We start from the raw sequence: 22,552 nt of genomic DNA, 5'->3' as shown, positions 1-22,552 counted from the left end.
TGCCTGATCACAAAAAGACAGTGGACACTTTTAAAAAGACTTTATTTCACCTGTGACAATGTAGGTTTGAGGTCACGCAGCAACACGAACCGCACCATGAAAAAAATTACTCAGAGCAGGAAATGGAGAAGGGAGGGCAAGTGCGAGGGCGGGGCAAAGCTGCTGAGACTATCACGCGTTTTCCCCTCCCTACAGTTTATCCCTGGTTGCTCACCAATGGGACATGCAATTTAGGGTAGTAAATCCAGTTTTGGCGATTCCCAAAATCACAAAAAATGGCCAAATCTTGACCCGGCTACTGGACAGCCTCAGGATGCAGTTGATGTCATGTAGAGGGGGCTCTAAAAGCTGCCAACATTCGAAGGCTGTCCAGGAACATATTCTTTGTGTGGAAACAGTCTATGTAAGACTTAAGTGGGAGCTTGCAAGGAAGAAATATTTTGAACAAATGAAACAGACCTGAATTGCTCCAAGTTCTCTAAAGAGATGGCATATAAATTTTCTAAATATATTCCTAATTATAAGCTAATCAACAAAGTACTATTCAAGTACTGGATGAAACTGGCCATATTGGTAACCATATGATTTCTTCAAGATTTGGAGTTTGGAGTTTATTTAACTGCCATGTACATTCTTCATAGAGTTCTTCAACAGCATGTCTTGAAAAAGTGGCAGCTATATAAATACTAGTATATAGTAGGCCCATGTGAAAACACTCCATGTTTATGTTTGTCTGTTATGTGAATCCTGACATAAACTGATAGTAAGAGAGAGAAATCAAATGACAAAGAACGCTTGAAGGCCTTTGAATATGGGGGGGGGGGGGAGATGGAATCAAATACAGCTTTCACATAGTAATTATAATAGCATAATACCAGCATACTGGGGAAAAATTGTGACTTACAGAATTTTTAAATTGTAGAGGCCAGAAAATGCTTCTTCTGGTATCTTAGAGAGCTGATTTCCAGACAGGCGCCTGTAATAGAAGAGGCAATAATTTAAGATGTTCATTTGTGCCACCATGTTAAAAAAATGTTATACATGAAAATCCAGCAGTGCCTTGTTATATTTTGGATCAAACATAGCTTTATGAGTAGAAGGTGGGATCAACTTAGGAAGAAAGAACTGTATATCTTTATTTAGGTTCCATTTCTGTACATAATCTGCTAAGACTCCTCAGTGTGGGAGTAAAGGGGGTATAAATGCTTAAATAAATAAGACTACCCTATGCAGTTACTTCCATCTAAGTCCATTGACTTCCATGGGCTTAGATTGGAGTAACTGCAGCAGATTGCTCTGTTAGAATCAACTTGAACACAGCTATATTTCTTCATTATTCATATTTGCCACGCTGAAGGAAGAATAAAGAGTTTGCTTTTGGCTTTACAGTCAAAACCTCAGTAGGGCAAACAGCAATTTTTAAGGTAAGACCCAAAGTCATTGTACATTGTAATGAAATGTATTTATAAGGCAGTCTCCAATTTGGAAACATTACATTCATGCTGAAGGAGGATCCAGGAGGCCTAGGTCTGAGTAGCCATATGGCCATGCAAGCTCACTGCTCTGCTTTTACACAGCAACAATTTTCCATATTGCTCTTTCCGCTGTGAATACAGAGACATTCACAGCAGCAATGGAGCATCCAGACCAAAGTTTCTCTTGTATCCTCCTTGCGTCATCCCTCCATGACTGGCATTTTCCACTCCATGATCTTTTCTTAGGATTTTTTAAAATGCAACAGCTATATAAAAGCAACAGCATCATAACTTTATACCAGAGGTGCCCTGACTGTGGGCACTTTTGTAATTTTGAGAGGTGGTAAGTAGACCCTAAAATGCTACAGGATGCGGACCCCCAAAATATGGCTGCTACAAGAGGTGGAGCCAAATGGAAAATCATAGAATCATAGAGTTGGAAGGGGCTATATAGGCCATTTATTGCAATCCCCTGCTCAATGCAGGATCAGCCTAAAGCATCCAGGATAAGTATCTGTCCATCCACTACATGAAGTTTAAACCCATTACTGTGGGTCCTATCCTCTACTGCCAACTAGAGCCATTCCCTGCTCTCCTCTGACAACCTTTCAAATACTTAAAGACAGAAATCATGACCCCTCTCAACCTCCTCTTCTCCAGGTTGAACATTCCCAAGTCCCTCAGCGTTTCCTCATAGCGCTTAGTCCCCAGACCCCGGATCATTCTCATCGCTCTCTTCTGAACCCTCTTAATTCTGTCCATGTCCTTTCTGACCTCCAGGGGAAAAGGAAAACTTGAAGGAGATATGCAATCACACACTGACTAAGGAAAGTCCAGGCATTTATCACCCTCCTAATCTTCCAGTGTCTGCCTGTTATTGCACCCTTTCATTTAATAAGCGCTCCCAATAACAAGCACTGCCTTACAGTGGCCTTACAGCTTTCTGAAAAGGTCAGTGGGTGTCGTGGGAAGTATCAGCAGGTGCCATGGTACCCATGTTGGGAAACCCTGTGTTACAGCCATCTATTGTAACTACCTGGTAGAAGCCCATTCCTGCATTGCTAGCAACATGATGACATCTCTTCTAGTGTGCACTATAAGTTATGTTTCCACATTGCAGCCAGTGAGTCTCCTCATCAGGCATTTGATTGGTGGGGATGGGTGACAAAGCCCCCAGGGCAGGAGTTCCCCTACTCTTGGCGGAGGTCTGGCAGCTCTACCTCAAACCTGTCCTCCCAAGGGTTACCTCTAAATCTCCAGGCTATTCCTACCCTACAGTGGACAACCCTGGAGGAGAGATGGTCCATATAGCCCATTCCAGTCAACATCCTGACTGCAACATTTTGCACCAACTGAAGTCTCTGGACACTGAGTACACTGCAGTAATCTAATTGCGCTGTAACCTGGGCATGTTGAAAAGCATGATGGAGTCTTGTAGGATGCCACAGCTAAGGGGCCAAGTAGCAGTCATCCAGCACTATCTTCTGGAACTACCCTCCATGTAGGATCAAAACCACTGCAAAACAGTAGCACATGAGGAGATGGTCCTTCAGGTACCCTGGCCCTAAGGGCCTTAAAAGTAAACCCAGCAATTCCTGTATTATTTTAATAAGCTGATTTCTGTTATATTTTCAGGATTAGTATATCACTACTCTCCCATCCTCACACTGCTCTGCATCCACATCTTGGGCAGCCTTTGCAACCCCTTACATACATAAGATTGCACCTATTTTCAGTTAACTTGAGCTGGAATTTCCAATCTCTTCCTCTGAAATTCAAAGCACATGTCTTTCTGAGGCTAAAAGATCATCCATATCAAGGAACTACACTTCTGTTCCACAACAATAGGTAGGGAAATTACAAGCCAGTTCCTGGAAAAATTATTATTATAAGTGTAAAAGGGAAAGAATGAAAGAATAAACATTACTGTTATAACTTCAAGTACAACTGTTGGCAGTTTTTTCATGCTAGATGAGTATAAAAGAACTCTGACCTAGATACCTCAGGCAAGCCTGATCCTGTCAGATCTCAAAAGCTATGTAGGGCCAACCCTGGCTCATATTTGGATGGGAGACCTCCAAGAATTTGGATGGAGTTCCTCCAAGTAATGGCAAACCACCTCCGAACATCTCCTGCCTGGCTGCCAAGCAGTCCTCAGGTCTCCTGGCTAAGCTACACACGCTATACAATAAATACATTTATATGTATATGTGCAGAACAAGCGGAGAATGGAATCCATCAGCACAGTCCATTTAAACATTTTATACTGCTTTTCAATCCAACTAAAGGCCCAAGGAAGCAAACATTCAAATACAATAAAACAACTTTTTATATAGTGTTTAAGAACAACTAAGCAAAACCTTTAAATAGGAAGAAAGGTTAGTGAGGGAATGCCAAACAAAACAGAACAGTCTTCACGTGATGATGGAAGAAACTGATAGAGGGATACAGATGAATTTTCCTGGGGAGGGAATTCCAAAATTTTGATGCCATGACCAAGAAGACCCTTTTTTGGGATGCTGCCCATCTAACCTAAGATGATAAGGGCCCCTGAAGCAGCACACCTGAAGATGAGTGGTCAGTTTTTTCACATGAAAGTAGGGTGCCCTTCAGGCACCTTGGACCCTAGTGGTGGGGCCTCAGTGATAGGTCATCTGCTTTGCATATAGGCTATCCCAGGTTTACATCCTGGCACTTCCAGGTAGCCAGTGTTACAAAAGGCCTTCCTCTTCCTAAGATCATGGGGGACCACAGCCAGTCAGAGTAAACAGTGTTCAGATAAAAGGAACAGTGGGCTAACTCAGCTTAAGGCAGCTTCATATGTCTACCAGCTTCATATGCTGACCTGAGACACCGTGAAATCATCATCATTTCAGAAATGTCTACTAAAGATTGGCTGGGGGGGGGGGGTGATGTCACAGTAACATGTCACTTCTGTGGGTGTGGCAGGGAGATGTATCCAACTGACATCACTTCAGAGTTAATTCAAAGTCTGCAAAATTTTCCAGAGGTTACTCCATGGTCAAAATGTTGAAAAAGACTGCCTTATAGCTACACAGAACTTTAGGACTGGTGTGTAAAGGTCTCCTAGCATGTTCATGGCTACCCTTTTGCATTCACAAAACTGAACAATCATTTGCCAGAAATTATAACACTCCAGTATTATTCTTGTCCATTGTTTTAATGTGGTAGAAATTACCTATACTACCAGACATAGATCAATCTAAAGAGAAATTCTCTGGGCTTATATAATGATGTCTACAATTAGAAGACAAGGGAACAGGACTAAGGAAGCAATCCTAGGCAGGTCTGCTTGGAAGTAAGTTCCATTTTATTCAATGATGCAACCTAACACAGCAGTCTTATGCAGAGTTACACCCTTTTAAGTCCACTGGCTTTAATGGACAAAGGATGTACCTCTGCACTGTATCTTTGGGTCCTGTTTTCCTGCTGTGAAACTAGGAATAACTTTCTGGGGGAGAGGGTTACTACTCACAAAATAAGCTCTATGAGCTTCTAACCTCAGGGCATGCATCCCTGGGACCTTATTTCACCTTCAACCCAAAGTACTATACACTGTTAGGGACTCTTTCCCCTTTTGGCAAGGAATCTTTGGTATGCTAATTAGAATTAATGGAAGGGAGCACTATTCTTCCAATTCCAATTCATCCTCCTGTCAGAAATTTGACCAAGGTCTGTTTCACAATATATTTAGCCAAGCAGAACTTTCGAATTTCATTGGATTCTTTTGAAAGGCACAGAGTCATCTTACACACCCAGACCAGGTTGATGGCTGGCAGGTGAAAACAGAACAAACATCACAGAATCCGACAAGATATCCATATCACTTCCCCCACACCTTTCAATGGCATCAGTACCTATTCATCTATCAGTCATCAAGTGATGAGAAATCAAGCAATGTTCACACATGTGTGTAAAATAACCTTTTTGGTAAAGAAAAGACAAATGCATCTGTCTGAAAATTTTACTGTCTTACTTTGGTGGTGCCAACATCTGCTGAGAAGATATGTATGACAATTCCTGGCAGACACTTCTAACAAGCATGTTTCTTTGATATTAGTCCCTATGTCAAAAAACATAAGGGGATGACTGGGTTCACAGAGCAGGTGAAATGGTTCCTTTTTGGACCAAAGAGTTTAAAAACACTATGTGCTGTCCTAAAAAAGCAGAGTTTCAGGAACCAGAAGTTAAGTCTATTTTAATATATGCCGATGTGAACTTCTTTGTTCTGAAGGCCAACAGGATCATTCAGGTAGCCCTAAGTCTGGGCATGTAATAAATTATATTATGGAGATTTTTGTTTGTTTGGTCATGTACATTTCCAGAAATATACACATTAAAAGGATTCCACTTTTAAACAGAAACTTAAAAGTCACCTGACATCCTGTTTACATTGGTTAGGTATCTGATCCACCATCTTGTGGGTCCAACATCCCTACAGAACATTTATTCTTGAGTTCATTTCTGTAGCATTTTTTTTTCTTTCCAAAGCAGTATTGTGTGTAGGGGGGAGATAAAACAGTGATAGGCAGGCAGAGGTTGAAGTTTTCTAAGCCCTCAGTTCCTAGTTTGTGATAATACTAGGAACTAAACCGAAGACACACAGAAGGCCTTGGATTCAATTCTTAGTATTTTCACATACAAGGACCTGAGGGCTGAGGAAACCTCATCCTCTGACTTAGGCCTTGCACCATTAATGTACAACAGGGATCCCCAATCTTGTTGAATTTGAGTGCACTGTAACAATCTGGTTGTTGTGGTGTTCAGTCCAGTCACACACTATTGGGAGGTTTGAGGCCAAGGATCTTTCTATCATGGAACCAGCTGTCCCAAATGGATGGTTAAAAAGATGTGCAGTTCCAGCTGGGAAAAGCGGGTGAGAGAAATTGTCCTTAGTAGAACCTCTTCTGCTGACTGAAGGGGTTTATGAGCTTCATTCCCAGAATTCTAACCTCAGGTTAATCCTAATTTAAAAACCTGGTCTCTGGGGAGGGGGTACCAATTTGCTCAGCCACCTTGATTCAAGGCTTCCTGAAAAGCCTTTAATCACATCCTGTGTGTGATGGGAGGAGGGAGAATGAAGTGAATTGGGCATGTCAACATGGCTGCAAACTATGTTCATGTCTGTCAGACAAACATTTGTTTCCTGTGACATCTGAGGGCAGTTTGTTGCTGTGAAAATTAAATTCTTTCCTTTGTGTTGTTACCGCAAGTTTTGTTTTACATGTATTGCATAAGTGTTATGGGCTCACAGAGGGCAATGCTGCTGGTATTGTTAGTGAAAAGTGACACAGCTCCTGCTTCCCAATATTTTATTACCTTCCATAAATATAAATATAAATATAAATATAAATATAAATATAAATATAAATATAAATATAAATATAAATATAAATATAAATATAAATATAAATATAAATATAAATATAAATATAAATATAAATATAAATATAAATATAAATATAAATATAAATATAAATATAAATATAAATATGAGCCTCTTGTGGCGCAGAGTGCTAAGGCAGCAAACATGCAGTCTGAAGCTCTGCCCATGAGGCTGGCAGTTCGACCCCAGCAGCCGGCTCAAGGGTGACTCAGCCTTCCATCCTTCCAAGGTTGGTAAAATGAGTACCCAGCTTGCTGGGGGGTAAGCGGTAATGACTGGGGAAGGCACTGGCAAACCACCCCGTATTGAGTCTGCCATGAAAATGCTAGTGGGCATCACCCCAAGGGTCCCGTGCTTGCACAGGGGATACCTTTACCTTTACCTTTACCTTTGCCTTTGCCTTTGCCTTTGCCTTTTTATATATATATATATATATATATATATATATATATATATATATAAAGATGAATGCCAGCAAAGCTATCAATTCCCTACCATTTCATGGTTAACATTTTATATCTTCTTTTTTTTTGCTGTTATCCCTTGCAACACGTCTACTCTAGCTATCTCCCCTACAGCATGTCTACCCCACTCACTTCCATTTTGTTGGAATGTAGCCCTACTGGTTTTTATCAGCTAACATAGAGGGCTAAAGGGAAACTGTCTGGAAAAACCTCAACATTTGGAAGCAGTTGAAGCAAAATACTTACAGTTGTCTAACTCTATCTTCAAGTGTTGCATACATGGTCTTGTCCCAAAATGAGGGGGGAATAATTCAACCCAGAAGATACTCCAAGCTCAGTTATACTTACAGTTCCTCGAGAAAGCGCAAGTGATGGAAGTGACCAGGTAGCAGCTCGCTGATGTTATTCATGCTCAAATCCCTGAAAGACAAAAAGAAGAGAAACTATATCACGTGCACTGTAGAGCCTATTCTAATTAAACGTCTTATTTGGGTAAAGAGAAGCAACCGTATTCGATGAAAGCTTAACTGGTTAGACCCCCGTGCTGAAGACTTGCATTGGAGGAAAGCACTGTCATTAGTCAAAGGGATAATGGAGATTCCAACTAGGCAGTTTCAGTCTGGCCTTAAAAAATGATTTAAACAACCACTGACATACCCCATATTTTAAAAAGTGTGCCCCTCTGCCTCCCTTTCCCTTCCCACCTTCCAAGTGCTGGCACAGCTTAGGATGCTAACTAAATCTGCAGCCAGTTATATCACTCCCATTATGGAGAATCACAGCTCCCCTCTTTAATTCAGATGATAGGTCATGCTCTGGCCTATGCCGTGCACACCTCATTGTCTTCACCCAAAGAGCCAAAGGAGCAAACTAGTGTTGTCACATTTTACACCACTATTCCTAGAACAAAGATGCTAAAGATGAGGTGAAAGGACAACACACTGCACACAGATAACCAAAGAAAGAAGGACAGCCTCCACCTGGAACTGCCACAACCATTGCTCCCATCCCCTTGTGTTGTGTTCCATCCTCTTGTTGTGCCCCAACAATTGTGGCTAGCAGTACAGAACTGAAAAGAGAGACAAGCAGATCTGGACACCCCAGTACCATGCTTTAAACACTATCCTGTGTCAGGATTACCCCACGCACACAAATACATGTGGGGTAGGGTACTGGAAGCACAACTGCAGTCTCAAATTACCACAAACCACCCTACTGATCTGTGTCTCTGCAGGCCAAACACCCACTGTGGACATTGCTTAGTGGGATTACAGCCTCATGGAATAGCCTCAGCAGACAGCATAGACATGGTCCCATTGCATCTCCCTACAAGGCATGGGTTGGAAGGAGCTCTATGTTTGTACAGATCCTAACTGAGCATCACTTGCTCAGAAAGTTCTTTTCTGTCCATCCAGTACTTATTACTACTCACCTGTCTCTTTAGTTTCTCTACTGGTAGCCATCCCAAAGAGAGGCCAGGAAAGACAGCATTCTTAATTCTTTTGAAAGCTACTTGGGGAAAGGTTTCAGTCTGTACTACTGTTGCCATACTGGGTAGGTTGGGTTTTAATGCTTTTATTGTTATTTATTGTACTTACATTTCATTTTTTAAAATTCTCTGTAAGCTGCCCAAAGCCCACTTCTAGGTGGGATGGATGGGGTAAAAGTCTAAATAATAAATAAATAAATACCTGTTGAGCTTATAGTATGATCAAAAGCAGCAGCTATGTGAGCTTTGGGGGGTATTGCCACTTTGGAAGCTAGCTTTCATGAGGATATCAGTGGCATGCTCTTCTATAATTGGTGGAGGTTGGTGAAATTGCTATGGGTGCTATTGCCATCACCATCACTATGCTGACTGTGGATGTTTTCTGCCAGCTATGAGAGTCAGCTTGGTGAAGTGGTTAGGAGTGTGGACTTCTAATCTAGCAAGCAGGGTTTGATTCCATGCTCCCTCACATGCAGCCAGCTGGGTGACCTTGGGCTCTCCACAGCACTGATACAGCTGTTCTGACTGAGCAGTAATATCAAGGCTCTCTCTGCCTTACATACTTCACAGGGTGTCTGTTGTGGGAAGAGGAAAGGGAAGGTGAATGGAAGCAACTTTGAGATTCCTTCGGGTAGAGAAAAGGGGCATATAAGAACCAACTCCTTCTTCTTCTGTTTCCCCTGTGTGGAACAAACAAAGGATGCCATTAGGTGCCCTGCCAGCACCAAGTTGGCAGGAGTGTACCACTGCCATCAGGTTTCAGGAGGGAGCTGTTCTAGTCCTTAATTTATATTTTGTAAACTTGCAAAAGAACTCATCATTTATTTATGCCATGAGAATTCCAAACCTGTATACACTGGAAAACTAAGACAAAATTCCTGGAAATGTATGATTCAAGCTTCATAACTCATCTGTCCCTCAAGGGGCACCTAAAGTCAAGTGCTTTGATGTCTCTCTCCTCTTATAAATAGGATCTTGTTTCATTTGCTGTTCATTAGAATTCTTTTTTGCCTAAAAGGCAAAACGATGCTATGTTCTGATATCCACCAATACTATATAAAGTCCACAGAAAGTTTTCTATCTCATCTGTATATTTATTAAATCTTAGGATACCAAGAGCCTCAAGGTAGCTACTAATGCACCCTGTGCTTTGTGCCATTGTTTCTGAATAATTGTAGTAACAAAAGACCATTTTGACATGCAACATATAAAAAAGGACATTTGAACCTCACTTGTGCAATGTGTGAGTGAAAGCTGATTTAACCACTGAAAGAAAAAAAATCTATGCACATGAAATTCTTTTGAATCACTGGATAAAGGAAAACTTTCAGAGGGCTGTCATGTTGGCCTGCAGTCACAAAGCTAGAGTCCAGTGGCATCTTGCAGACCAACAAGATTTTTGAGTCAAAGCTCGTATCTGATGATGGGAGCTTTGGCTCATGAAAACCTGAAAATATGAACAAAGGTAAGATGCTTATTCTACCCCCGCTCGCCCCAGAACTAGGAAAAAGGGGGCTGGGAATAGTGTGCCTACCTAACATTTTTAAAGACCAGGTAAAGAGGTTCAGACTCCAAGAATTTTCTTTAAAAATTTGGCAGGTGCCAGAAAAGTGTTGGTGGGTGCCTTCTTTTCAGGAACACTGGCATTTTCTGCTTCTTCCTCTTCTCCTTACAATATCAAGGACATAAGAACATAAGAGAAACCATGTTGGCTCAGACCAGTGGTCCCCAACCTTTTTGAGGTTGGGGACCAGCAGGGCATCGGGGCGCGGCCAGCGGCCAGCGCATCGGGGCGCGCCCGCGCATCGGGGCGCGCCCGCGCATCGGGGCGCGCCCGCGCATCGGGGCGCGCCCGCGCATCGGGGCGCGCCCGCGCATCGGGGCGCGCCCGCGCATCGGGGCGCGCCCACATGGGTGCGGCCGGCCCTGCTTCCCTCTCCCCGCCCTCCCGCAATAAGAAGCTTCCCGAGCCGCAAGCTTGCGGCCTGGGAAGTTTTTTACTGCGGTGGGGGGTGCGGGGAGAGGGAGCGGCGGCCCGGCGCCATGGCCTTCGCGGCCTGGCACCGGGCCGCAGCCCACAGGTTGGGGACCACTGGCTCAGACCACTACCCCATCCAGTCCAACACTCTGCCACACAATAGCCAAACCCCAGGTACTGTCAGGAGGTCCACCAGCGGGGCCAGAACTCCAGAAGCTCTTCCACTGTTGCCCCCCAAGCACCAAATATACAGAACATCACTGCCCCAGACATAGTGTCCCACCTGTACCTTGTGGCTAATAGCCACTGATGGATCTCTGCTCCGTAAATTTATCTAATCCCCTCTTGAAGCTATCTATGCTTGTAGCCGCCATTATTTCCTGTGTCAGTGAATTCTACTGTTTGGGTAATTTAATGTGGAATTCACAGATAAGAGGAAGGACTTCAGGAGCAAAAAAAAAAGGAAGTTGAAGGAACAATAGCACTTTGAAAGAGACACAGATGGTTAGATAGTCTGTTCTTTCAGACAGTTTAGAATCAGAATTTATTGATGGAAGATACAAGCTTAATTCCCTGGGAGCGTATTGCATATTTTCTAACTGCCACTGGCTAAGAAGATCATGTGGAAACATCAGAGAATTCTTGAGGTATATTCCCGAGGTGGCAAGCTTACACCAAATGCATGCAATTACCTTTTTAAAAAAATATGAAAAACAATGATGACTGAATTGTTGAGACCGTACCTAAGTCAATAAGCAGGGGTGGATCAACAGCAAACAGAATCGAGAATCAGCCACAGCTATCTATATTGCAAGACTTCAACACACATGTAGGAAATTAGGAAACTTCTGTAAGCTCATCGTGATTGGCAACAGGTAAAAATGGAAGCTGAACCATCCTAATGACAGGTGGTAAACCTCCCATTACAGTGTAGCTTTTCAGCAATGGCTCCCCAAACACTGTCCAGGAGTATCTGGAGAATAACATTTTTGTTCAGGTACACCAGTTTCATCTGACCTGAAAATTATCTTCACATCCTTTATGAGGTGACAGTTGGCTTCCTTACCATTTGGGAATCATCAGTGGGCCAGAGTAGCCACATTTAAACAAGAGGTGCAAATCAGCAAATGGAGGTGTCCAATTTCATCTTTAAATATTCACAGTCCACTTTCACAAACTTGGATCTAGTTTAGCTACGTGCAGAGTGAAGTCCATTCAGTACAGGATTTTCTTCGCAAGCCTGTATACAATTCCTTGGCCCAACTGCTGCCTCCACAGCTTCAGCAATCCCTGTCAACTCCACTGTCCTCCAGAGGAAAAAGCAAAAGATGTCTACTTCATACAGTCTGACTCTTGACAAACACTCTAAGCAGACTGGAGTGGATTTTTTTTTAAGAAGTCATGAACAAAAGGAAGGAAATGCTGTCTAATATCACAAATAAATATTCCCAGGGAGGAGAGTTCCTAGAACAGGAAAAGAAAGGATGCACCTGAGCAGGTGTGGATTATACAATGCTTTACTTTTTGTCGGCTAATCTTTTAACCCCATGAGCCTGCCTCAGGATTTGTTAGGAACAGCCGGAGATCACAGGGACATCCTCCTTCCCCGAATGTATCTAAAGCTCCTCTTCCCTCTCCTCTCCTGCACAGAATTCATACTTCACGCTCCTCACATGATGGCATTGCAGTGGCCCATGCTCAACTGCTACCTAAGTGTAGTGGTTAGGAGTTCAGACTTCTAACCTGGCAAGCTGGATTTGATTCCCCGCTCCCCCTCCACATGCAACCCGATGAGTGACCTTGGGCTCACCACAGCACTGATAGAGCTGTTTTGACCAATCAGTAATCTCAGGGCTCTCTCAGCCTTACCTACATCCCAGGGTGTCGTTTGTGGGAGAGGAAAGGGAAGGGGATTGTAAGCCGCTTTGAGACTCCTTCGGGTAGAGAAAAGCAGTATATAAGAACCAACTCCTCATCCTTCTTCTTCGTATAGACTGGATCTCACTTTCTAAGCAATTTGTACACAGTCTGACATCCAATGAGATAAAGAAATAACTAAATACATTTATTTGCTCTTAAAACAAAACAGTGTAATAGCCAGGGGTGGCTAAAATATGGCTCGCCACATGTCCATAGACTACAATTACCATGAGCCCCTGTCAGCACAGCCAATTTGCAGGGGCTCATTGTAATTGTAGTCCACGGACAACTGGGGAGCCACAGTTTGGCCACCTCTGCATTAGACAGACATTTCTTAAACAGGTTTGCCTGTGGACTGACTTGTCTCTAGTCTTTATTGTTTTGTTTTGTTTTGAATCCCAATTTGTTGCCTTGGAGACCTATCTGGGTGGAAAGGCAGCATAGAAATGTGTCAGATAAATACATAAAAACAAGTTTGGGAGACCGAATAGTATGAAACACAAGTGTTGGGGTGAAGGGATGTCAAGTGGCTAATTTAATGTCTCTGCTGTGGTTCTGTAATGTGTGGCTCAAAATCCTGAATCGAATCAGCTTTCAAATATTCTGTCAACTATGAGGCTACCTATACTGAATTTACACAAGGCTAGAACTTTTATTTGGTAAAAAGGCTCAAACCACTAGAGGTTTGATATTTTTAAAGGTTTTGAGACAGTTTTTTAGGCCCATTGTTTAGCAAGCAACTACTAATGATAGGACATTTTGGAGAACATTAATCCACAGGGTGATGGATTAGTAACTTGACGGCATTTAACACACACACACACACACACACACACACACACACACACAGACACACACACATGTGTATTAACTCAAACACTTCCTTTCTTGGCAGTTGCTAACAGAATCTCCCAAACCGGGAGCATATGATATGTATGCACAATACTGGAAGCCCCATCCTTGCACATGGAACATGTCATTGCTTTGATGCTCTGAGAGTTTATCATAGCAATCACATGCTCCATGTGCAAGTTGTGGAAACAAGAAAAACAAATAAACTTCTTCGTAACTACCAGCCATTTCAACCATGCCTATTTCCTTCTTCCTTGTACATTCAGAGCCCTTTGGGAAATTCCAAACAGAAAATGCAGATAGAATGCCCCTAAAATGACATCTCTCACAACAGCTGCATCCTACAGAACTAGAACTGGAATAGCATCTAGGTCAGGAGTACCCAACATAGTGTCCTTGAGCGCCATGGCAGCTGTTGACAGCTTTCTTAGCACCCACCAAATGTTCTTAGAAAATGGGCAGGACCAAGTGGGGCCAGTATGATGTATTGGTTAAGAGCAGCAGACTCAAATCTGGAAAACGGGGTTTGATTCCCTGCTCTTCCACATGCAGCCAGCCACAATTTCAGCTAGTCACAGTTCTATTACAGCTCTCAGTCCCACCTACCCCACTGGGTGCCTGTTGTGGGGAAAGGAAGGGAAGGCAATTGTAAGCCGCTTTGAGACTCCTTTGGTTAGTGAAAAGCGGGGTACAAAAAACAACTCTTCTTTTTGAGTTTCTGTTGTTTATGGTATAGTGATGGCAGTGCAAACGACAGTGTGATATTCAGAAAACTCTGTGGGACTTCCTTCTCACTAAACATAGGTCAGCACAGCTAAAATGCTTAATAGAAGGCAAACCTAACTGGAACTTCTGCTGAAGTCACCAGATGTTTCCAATTTGGATATATGTATATCATTGAGATAAAAATTCATAACATCGTTTTGGTAACTTTTCAAAAATCATTTATATTGCTATTAAAATCTGACCACATCCCATGTGCAATGAGCTCTCACCAGCCCTTCAGCACCAACTGTTGTTGTTATAAGAAATAGTGCAGGTGAAAATTGTGAAAATGTCTGCATTTATGAGATAAGGGCTCATCTAAAGCAGAGAAGTCAGAAGTTTCTCCTTTTTTGGCAGAAGTATGCTGGATGCCTGCACAACGAAGGCAGATTGGGAGAGTTTCTTAGCTAGCTCAATATGCATCCTTATTTTGTGTTTATTCAAGAAAGGGTATCCGGTTAAAAAGAATTTCAGTCTAAAATGCTGAAGAGCTCTCACAGTTATACATAATCACACTCTTTCTGACTTTTGTGGTTAGCTTCATCTCCTATGGCAACCATTTTACATCCGCCACCCTCTGAATTCCAAGTGTGTCATCAGGCTCAAAAAGGCCAGAGACTCCTGATTTAGGTGGCAAATAGTCACACTACATCGAGGGCAAAAGAAGCGATCGAGGGCAAAAGAAGAAGGGAACGACAGAGAATGAGGTGGCTGGATGAAGCAGTAGGTGCAAACTTAAATGGACTCCGGGGAATGGTAGAGGACAGGAAGGCCTGGAAGATCATTGTCCACGGGGTCACGATGGGTCGGACACAACTTCGCACCTAACAACAACAACAGTCACACTACATACAAAGTGTTAAAGCCCAGTTGCTCCTGCTGAAAATTATCCATAATTGCCCTTGTCTCTTTTGCTGCTTTCCAAGAAGCCTTTTGTGACAGACTTGAGGTTGTCCTGCCTGAAAGGTAAAACAGCCAACCAACTCTTTCATACCTGAGCCTATGGGAGGACTTCTCTAGCATCCAGTTACCTTTCAGAGGGGGAACAGAAGGTTGTCTGTTTGGGTCTGCTTCAGTAACAGAAGAGACAATTTAAAGGGGAACTTTGCTTGGTAGAGTGGCAGAGTGATTTAATTTAATCTCCGGGAAAGGACAAAATCGTCAGTTGTGAGGCCTGTCTCTGGTGATGGCACCTGGTACTATTTAATTTGGAGGTTGGGAAAGGTCCAGCTGGTAGGTGGAATCCTGTGTGTTATTTATTTATTTATCATATGACGTGTGTGTAGTCTTGCCAGGAGATGTTACGAATGTGTGGGAAATCTTGCCTAGGCAGCCAAATCCTGTTTGTAACTATGAACATTAAAGGAAACTTAAAGCACAACCTGAAGCAATTAACTAGCAGAAGTTTAAGTGCCTCAAGCCTGGTTTCTCCTGTTTGTTTATTTATTTAATTTATATCCCACCCCTCACCTGGGGTCTCGGGGTGGCTAACAACACAGTTTAAAATACAGCTTAAACATAACTAATATAAAACTTGACTATCAAACTAGGATGAATAGCTCAACCACCTGATAGCTGTCTACTGCCTATTGGAGTAGTTCCTGATGGAGCATTGGGAACAGGGAGTGTGTGTGTAGGGGAAGGCCCATGGTATTTTGATTATATCCACGCTGGGCTCAATCAAAGGCTTGGTGGAAGAGCGCCATTTTACAGGCCCTGATCTTTCTTACTTGAGAACTCATTCTACCAAGGTGGAGCCAGGGCCAAAAAGCCCTGGCCCTAGTCCAGGCCAGACACACTTCTTTGGGGCTGTGGATCACTAGCTTGTTGGCACTGGTGCAGCATAACACTCTCCAGAGTACATATTTAGATAGGAGGTCCCTAAGATATGCTGGACCCAGACTGTGTATGGCCTTAAAAGTTAATACCAACATATTAAACTTGGGGCCATTCTGCACAATGACCAGTGTTGCTAAATGTTTGCAGTATGCAGACACGCTATATTTAATAGCGGAGACCAAAAACCTTATTTGAGCTCCACCTTATGAATGATTTTGCTATGTTGCAAAATTGCAGCATGTAACCATGATTAGCCACTTGTATCTGTATTACGACTTCATTCTGCCTCTGCCCTATATCTAACTACTGTTGTGAAGTCTGTCCAAGGAGCTGCCTTAGTCTGAATGAAGTGCCAGCCTTGCTGTAGCCATCAGACAAACCCCGACATTGTTACCCTTTTGGCTGGTAGAGAAGAGGACTCACCTTTTCTTTGGCACAATAGTTCCCCCTTCTGCTCTGTGGTCAGTCCTTTGAAGCAGTGAGGACTTTCAAGGGATCCATGTTTGCATGGGAGTGTCTTTTGGGAGATTGTTGTCCACACTACTAGGATCTGCACATGTTCCCCAACCCAACTGGGGTTCAAATGGATCAGCAGCCCACAGCTCCTAAGTATATCTATCTATCTATCTATCTATCTATCTATCTATCTATCTATCTATCTATCTATCTATCTATCTATCTATCTATCTATCCATCTATCCATCTATCCATCTATCCATCTATCCATCTATCCATCTATCCATCCATCCATCCATCCATCCATCCATCCATCCATCCATCCATCCATCCATCCATCTGTTAAATTTATATACTGCCATTCCCTTTGGGCTCACGGTGATTTACAGAATAAAAATAGATTACAGTAAAATCCCATAATTCCTATAGTAAAACTATTAAAACCAGTTTATAGCTGTAAAGGTCTTACCTGGGCTGAAATAGTCTATTATCACTGGCTTTGCTTTTTCTTTCCCTTTTTTTTTAGCTTCCTCCTTACCTCGATAGTGGGATGGCTTACATGCGCTCTAGGCACATAGCCAAGGTGTTCATACATCTGTGCCAGTGATCACTTCTGTCTCAGTTTTTTTTTATATTCCAGCTGGACTAGCTGCATGAAATGAATGCCATAGATTTAATAGTGGCACAAATTCTGAGTTGTGCTTAGCACGCAGAATTTCTATAGCTGCAGTTTTTTGTTTCTAGCAGAGAGATGCCTGTTGAATTTCTCCCTGCCACAGTGCTGTAAAAAAAATTACTAGAAAGAATGAGGGCAAACACTACTCATATGATAGAAGGCGCTAGCAGCAGACGTTTGACAAGCCATGGCTAAAGAGGACTTGAGTGCCCACAGTGGCAAGCTGAAAGCCAGTAGAGGAGGAGGATGGCCCATGTCATCAGTGTTCGCACAGAAAACTCGGCCTGTAATCATCATGACTGGATTAAAATCATGAAGATGCCAGAGTGTTTGCACCCTTTGGATACCAGCTTTTCCTCTCCAAGAGGAAAGAGGCAGGAAAAGGGTGTATCGGTTTTTGGTCATAATGGAGGCAGAAAACCAAGCAACTTCCCTCAATTTCCCCCACCCCCACATGCCTTGCTGAAGCGTTACCACAGATGTAAGTGCACAAAAAGCAAATTGCCCATTCCACACAGTTCTGACAGGGCTTTACCTTTGATCTCTTGCCAACCGCTTCCAGGTAGATTGGCAAGGAGTAGTCTGGTGTGAACAGCAGCAGCCACAACATACACTGGGCAGGAATACTACACAAACAGCTGCTATTTTCATCAAGTTGCATACCATTCCTATGCAAGATGTTTCAGAAGAACACAAAGTATGGAGGGGAGGGGTGTTGATGTGGCTGCACGGCTGTGATTCAAAATGTCAAAACTCTCGATTCAGAAGGGGTTATGATGAGGTTCAACATACCTCCCTTATGACCTCTGTGAGCCAAATGATCATCCTAAAAATGCTCTCGGGATCTTCCACAGTGGCCAGGGTACAATCCAGAAATACACATTCCACAGCAGTGGATCTAATGTGAACAGATTGTCTGAAGGTATAATATCTGAACCCCAATGCTGAAAAGCATGCCCTTGACTTGCCCACCTTCCTCTCCAGCTTCCAGAAAACTGATCTTGGTTTTGAGAACATACACACACGTACACAAAGTATTGTAAGTTGTCACAACGATTGAATTTTGCATCATTTTCTAGGAGAGGAAGGTCAGTTGCTTCAAGTTATTTCTATATCCTTCCCTCTCATCCTGGGAAAAACTTCTCAAAGTACTTTGTATGGGATCACAGTTTGTCTTATAGGTTGATCAAAATGCTGAGATGGTCAAGAAGAACAAAAGGGGGCCATGCTAGGTGATAGGAAAGTCCCAAATAAAGGTTTGTCTTTTGTACTTACCCATAGATATAAACCTGTGGACATGAGGATAGATTTTTTTTTGTTTATTGGAACTCTGAGACTGAAGGCATTTTTAAAAAGACAATAAGAAGCAGAGTCTTGCCCTGCCCCCCCCCAAAGCCTTTTTCTATGACAACTAATTTTATGCTACCACGCCCAGTGCAGGTTCTATCCAAGCTTTTGAAAATAAAATACTCAAGGACCCTGAACAATTTGAGAAGCATAACAAACCTGCTCAGTTCAGTTTGAATGAACATGAAAGGGATAGCATTCAATACATTGGCACAGACCATCGTAAACAAGGAAGCTGATTACAAAACAGGAATAGAAAATAGGAAGAAATATGAAGCAGAAGTATTCAGACAACTGAATAATCAGTCTTCTTATATTTCATATTTCATGTGGATATGACCCAACAAAAAAGGAGACTGGAACCTGGCTTGAGGAGGTCATGAATATGGGGTATATTTCAACACAAGAAAGAACTTTTTAAAGATAAAGAACAGTCTAGAACAATGGTCTCCAACCTTTTTATCACCAGGGACCAGTCAACGCTTGACAATTTTACTGAGGCCCGGGGGGGGGGGGAGTCTTTTGCCGAGGGACGTCGCCACCTGAGCCCCTGCTCCACTTGCTTTCCCACCGGTGCCCCTGACTTCCCACCGCCCTCTGGGGGGCGCTGCCAGCAGCAGCTGTGCAGTGCCACGCAGAAGGGGAGCCCCAGCCATGGCGGCCTCTGGAGAGCACCAAAGGTGAGCTGGTAGCAGAATGGCAGGGCAGCCCCCGAGGCAACAGCCAGGGAGGAGGAGCCGCAGCCTGATACTGACTGATCCATGGACCGGTCCCATTCCCCGGACTGGAGGTTGGGGACCACTGGTCTAGAACATTTGTGCTTTATACTCAGCGAATATTCCCTAAAAATAAATTTTCTTCTCCTGGGACACCTATAGTCTCAAAACATCATGTAGTCTTTGAACCCATCTCCAAGTATGTAGGATATATTTTAGACCCTCTGTGACAATGTTACCATCATATATTAAGGACACCACTGATTTTATTAACAAATTTGGCCACCTGAAATACATTAATGCCAGTGTTCTTCTAGTAACCTTAGATATAATCTCCTTATAGATATAAAATCCACAAATGACAGTGTTTTGAATGTTTTCAGGAGAGCTGAATTGATAGTTGGGGGCCTGGGAACAATTTATGAAATAAAGTTGCATTGTTTTGATTAATTGGTTTTAAGTATGCTCTTTATTCAGATTTTGCTTAATTTATAATGCAAGAAGTCCCTCCACAGTATGCATCTTAAAGATGTGATTCTGGGGAATGTTACTTAAATTAAGAGAACCTTTTGCCTATCAAAGCCCTGAAGAAAATTTGTGAGATAAAAGCCATCCACTCCAAGATTGACATTGCATTATTTATTTCCAATAAGACCAAGTTTTGCTGCATACAGCACATGCACAAGATATACACAAACCACATCCACATGCATGACGCTCACATTTTCACAATATTTGCTTCCACATCTGGAATGAAAAAGTATCTTTCTGTTTCCTTTTTCTCAACTCCTTGGTGGTTTGTACTTGGTCCCTATATGGCCAATAAGTGGTTAGAGACCACTCAAGTTCGAAGCTTGGTTTCCTTTGCCCTAAATTCTTAACTTCATTTATTTTCATTTCTGTCATTTGTTTCCTCTCTTTTTAGAGGAAACACGTATTATTGTTTGATCTGGATCAAAGTTATAAACTTTGATATAATCCCCAACATGGGGGACACCTTCTGTCATATTAGTAACATGGATACATTTCACCAGATGTGGCTTTTCTAACCACTTCAGCACAACTGTAGAACAACATGAATGGAAACTTTAGTCTCATCTACTCAGCTTCTAAGGGTAAAGTTACTACTTAACTTAGATTTTATATATATGTTATATTTTGACTGACTATTAGATTTTATATATGTATTTGTAACCCTCTGGAGTACTAAGCTCTTGGCAGACATGAAGTCTAAATACATGACACATACATACAAAAGCCAGGTCCTATCCCATCTCTTTATCATATTCTAGTCTGATCCATTAAATAGAAAACAGAAAAGTACCAATGTACTTTTCTCTGTGTGTGTATATTCAATATAGAATTGCAACCCAAATACTAAACAGTGGGGCATTTACACACTAATGAAATTCACATTCATAGATTATTAAAATACAAAATACGAAGAACATGCATATGAAATATTGATACAGATTAAGGAAGTTGGTGGAAGTGTATTTTGATCAGGTTCTGCTCAGAACTCAGTATTGCTGCATTCTTGAAGGGGCGTTCAAATGATGCCATTTTAGGGGATTAAAGCAATGGTGGAGAACTGTACAGAACATAACTCTAGTATGGGATCTCATTTTACAACTTTTATTTGTGGACAACACCCACTGGATTTTTAAAAAACAATTTGAAAGGTCAAGAGCTTTACCATGGGTGGCATTTTGACCCTAGATGTTAATTCATATGAATTATGGTTGTTGATTTTATACTTCAGTGTTGAATTCTGATGAAGACTCTCAATTCTCAGTTACAACCCGATGTAATTGATCAATCTTTTAGAATGATATCCATAATTACAGATAGCATCACATATTTACATGTTACATAATTACAGATAGCTTTAAAGGTAAAAGTAAAGGTATCCCCTGTACAAGCACTGGGTCATGTCTGACCCTTGGGGTGATGCCCTCTAGCGTTTTCATGGCAGACATAAGCATTTTAATGGCAGACTCAACGCCAGTGCCTTCCCCAGTCATTACCATTTACCCTCCAGCAAGCTGGGTACTCATTTTACCGACCTCAGAAGGATGGAAGGCTGAGTCAACCTTGAGCTGGCTGCTGGGATTGAACTCCCAGCCTCATGGGCAGAGCTTCAGACTGCATGTCGGCTGCCTTACCACTCTGCACCACAAGAGGCTCTACAGATAGCTTTACATATCCATAATTACAGATAGCTTTACATAGCTTTACATTTTTGTTGTAACATTGTTATACATGTGCTCTGCCCTTGGTGCTTGAATTGTGTTTCTAATTTTCTGAATACACAGCCTCTCTTTTGCACATTCTAGTATGTCCAAATGGAATCCTCCAACCACTTTACTCCCACATCATTTTTTCACCTAGCAGTCTTTAGAAGTCAGCAAGCAGTCTACTAATAAACCTAGCATTAGTATCCACTTTAAGCAGCTAATTGACAAATGAAGAGGAAACTGATTTCCATCTCTGTTGGAAATGAGTGAAGGGCTTCATATTAAAGGAAAAATACTGAGACATGCGGGAGAGACCAGTGGCAAACAGCAGGTTGTGTCTATGTTCAATATAAGAGAAGTCACATTGGTGATTAAGTTTTCATGGCCAGCATGTATGTGTGTGTGTGTGTGTGTGTGTGTGTGTGTGTGTGTGTGTGGCGCAGGGGGCGGGGGGGGTAGGATCATGGTAGAAAGCCTTGCTCCAACATGGGAAAATTCAATGGATGGCTCATTCCAACATGTATGTTTAGAGAAGTGGTTCTCAACCTTCCTAATGCTGTGACCCTTTAATAAAGTTTGTCATGTTGTAGTGACCCTCAACCATAAAATTATGGAAGTGTTCTTTCACAGAAATTAAACCCAAACTGACCAATGGAGTGAAGTTCCATTGGTCATGATTGTATATAAAATATTTTTTCCAGGGTTTCTCAGTTCAGTTCTGTCTCTTGTCCCACCATGCTGATCTCGCTCTTTCCTGCTGTTCCAGACAGACGAAAGCTTTATCTCACCCACCCCCGCCAAACTGCTTGCCCTGCCACGACCTCTCTGAATGGGGTCCTGACCCCCAGGGGGAGAACCACTGGTGTAGAGGAACCTGAATGCATAATTAGGAACCTTGCAAAAATGTGTGTATTCTGTATGTGCAAAGGAC

The 22,552-nt window shown here is 42.4% G+C and overlaps 1 protein-coding gene across 3 annotated transcripts in view; it reads right to left on the bottom strand.

The window, feature by feature from the left end:
• Window positions 1-22,552, bottom strand: part of LGR6 (leucine rich repeat containing G protein-coupled receptor 6) — a 147,107-nt gene that overhangs the window by 82,419 nt on the left and 42,136 nt on the right. For all 3 annotated transcript variants that reach the window (XM_077335083.1, XM_077335084.1, XM_077335085.1), the window contains exons 2-3: window positions 7,695-7,766; window positions 905-976 (exon numbers count right to left, since the gene is read on the bottom strand). In XM_077335083.1, the coding sequence (XP_077191198.1) occupies window positions 905-976; window positions 7,695-7,766 (144 nt within the window). The remainder of the gene's footprint in view (window positions 1-904; window positions 977-7,694; window positions 7,767-22,552) is intronic.

The sequence above is a fragment of the Paroedura picta genome, chromosome 4 (assembly GCF_049243985.1).
Source record: "Paroedura picta isolate Pp20150507F chromosome 4, Ppicta_v3.0, whole genome shotgun sequence".
Taxonomy (NCBI): Eukaryota; Metazoa; Chordata; class Lepidosauria; order Squamata; family Gekkonidae; genus Paroedura; species Paroedura picta.
Note: the sequence above shows the minus strand (reverse complement) of the source record. Positions and strands in the feature narration are given on the sequence as shown.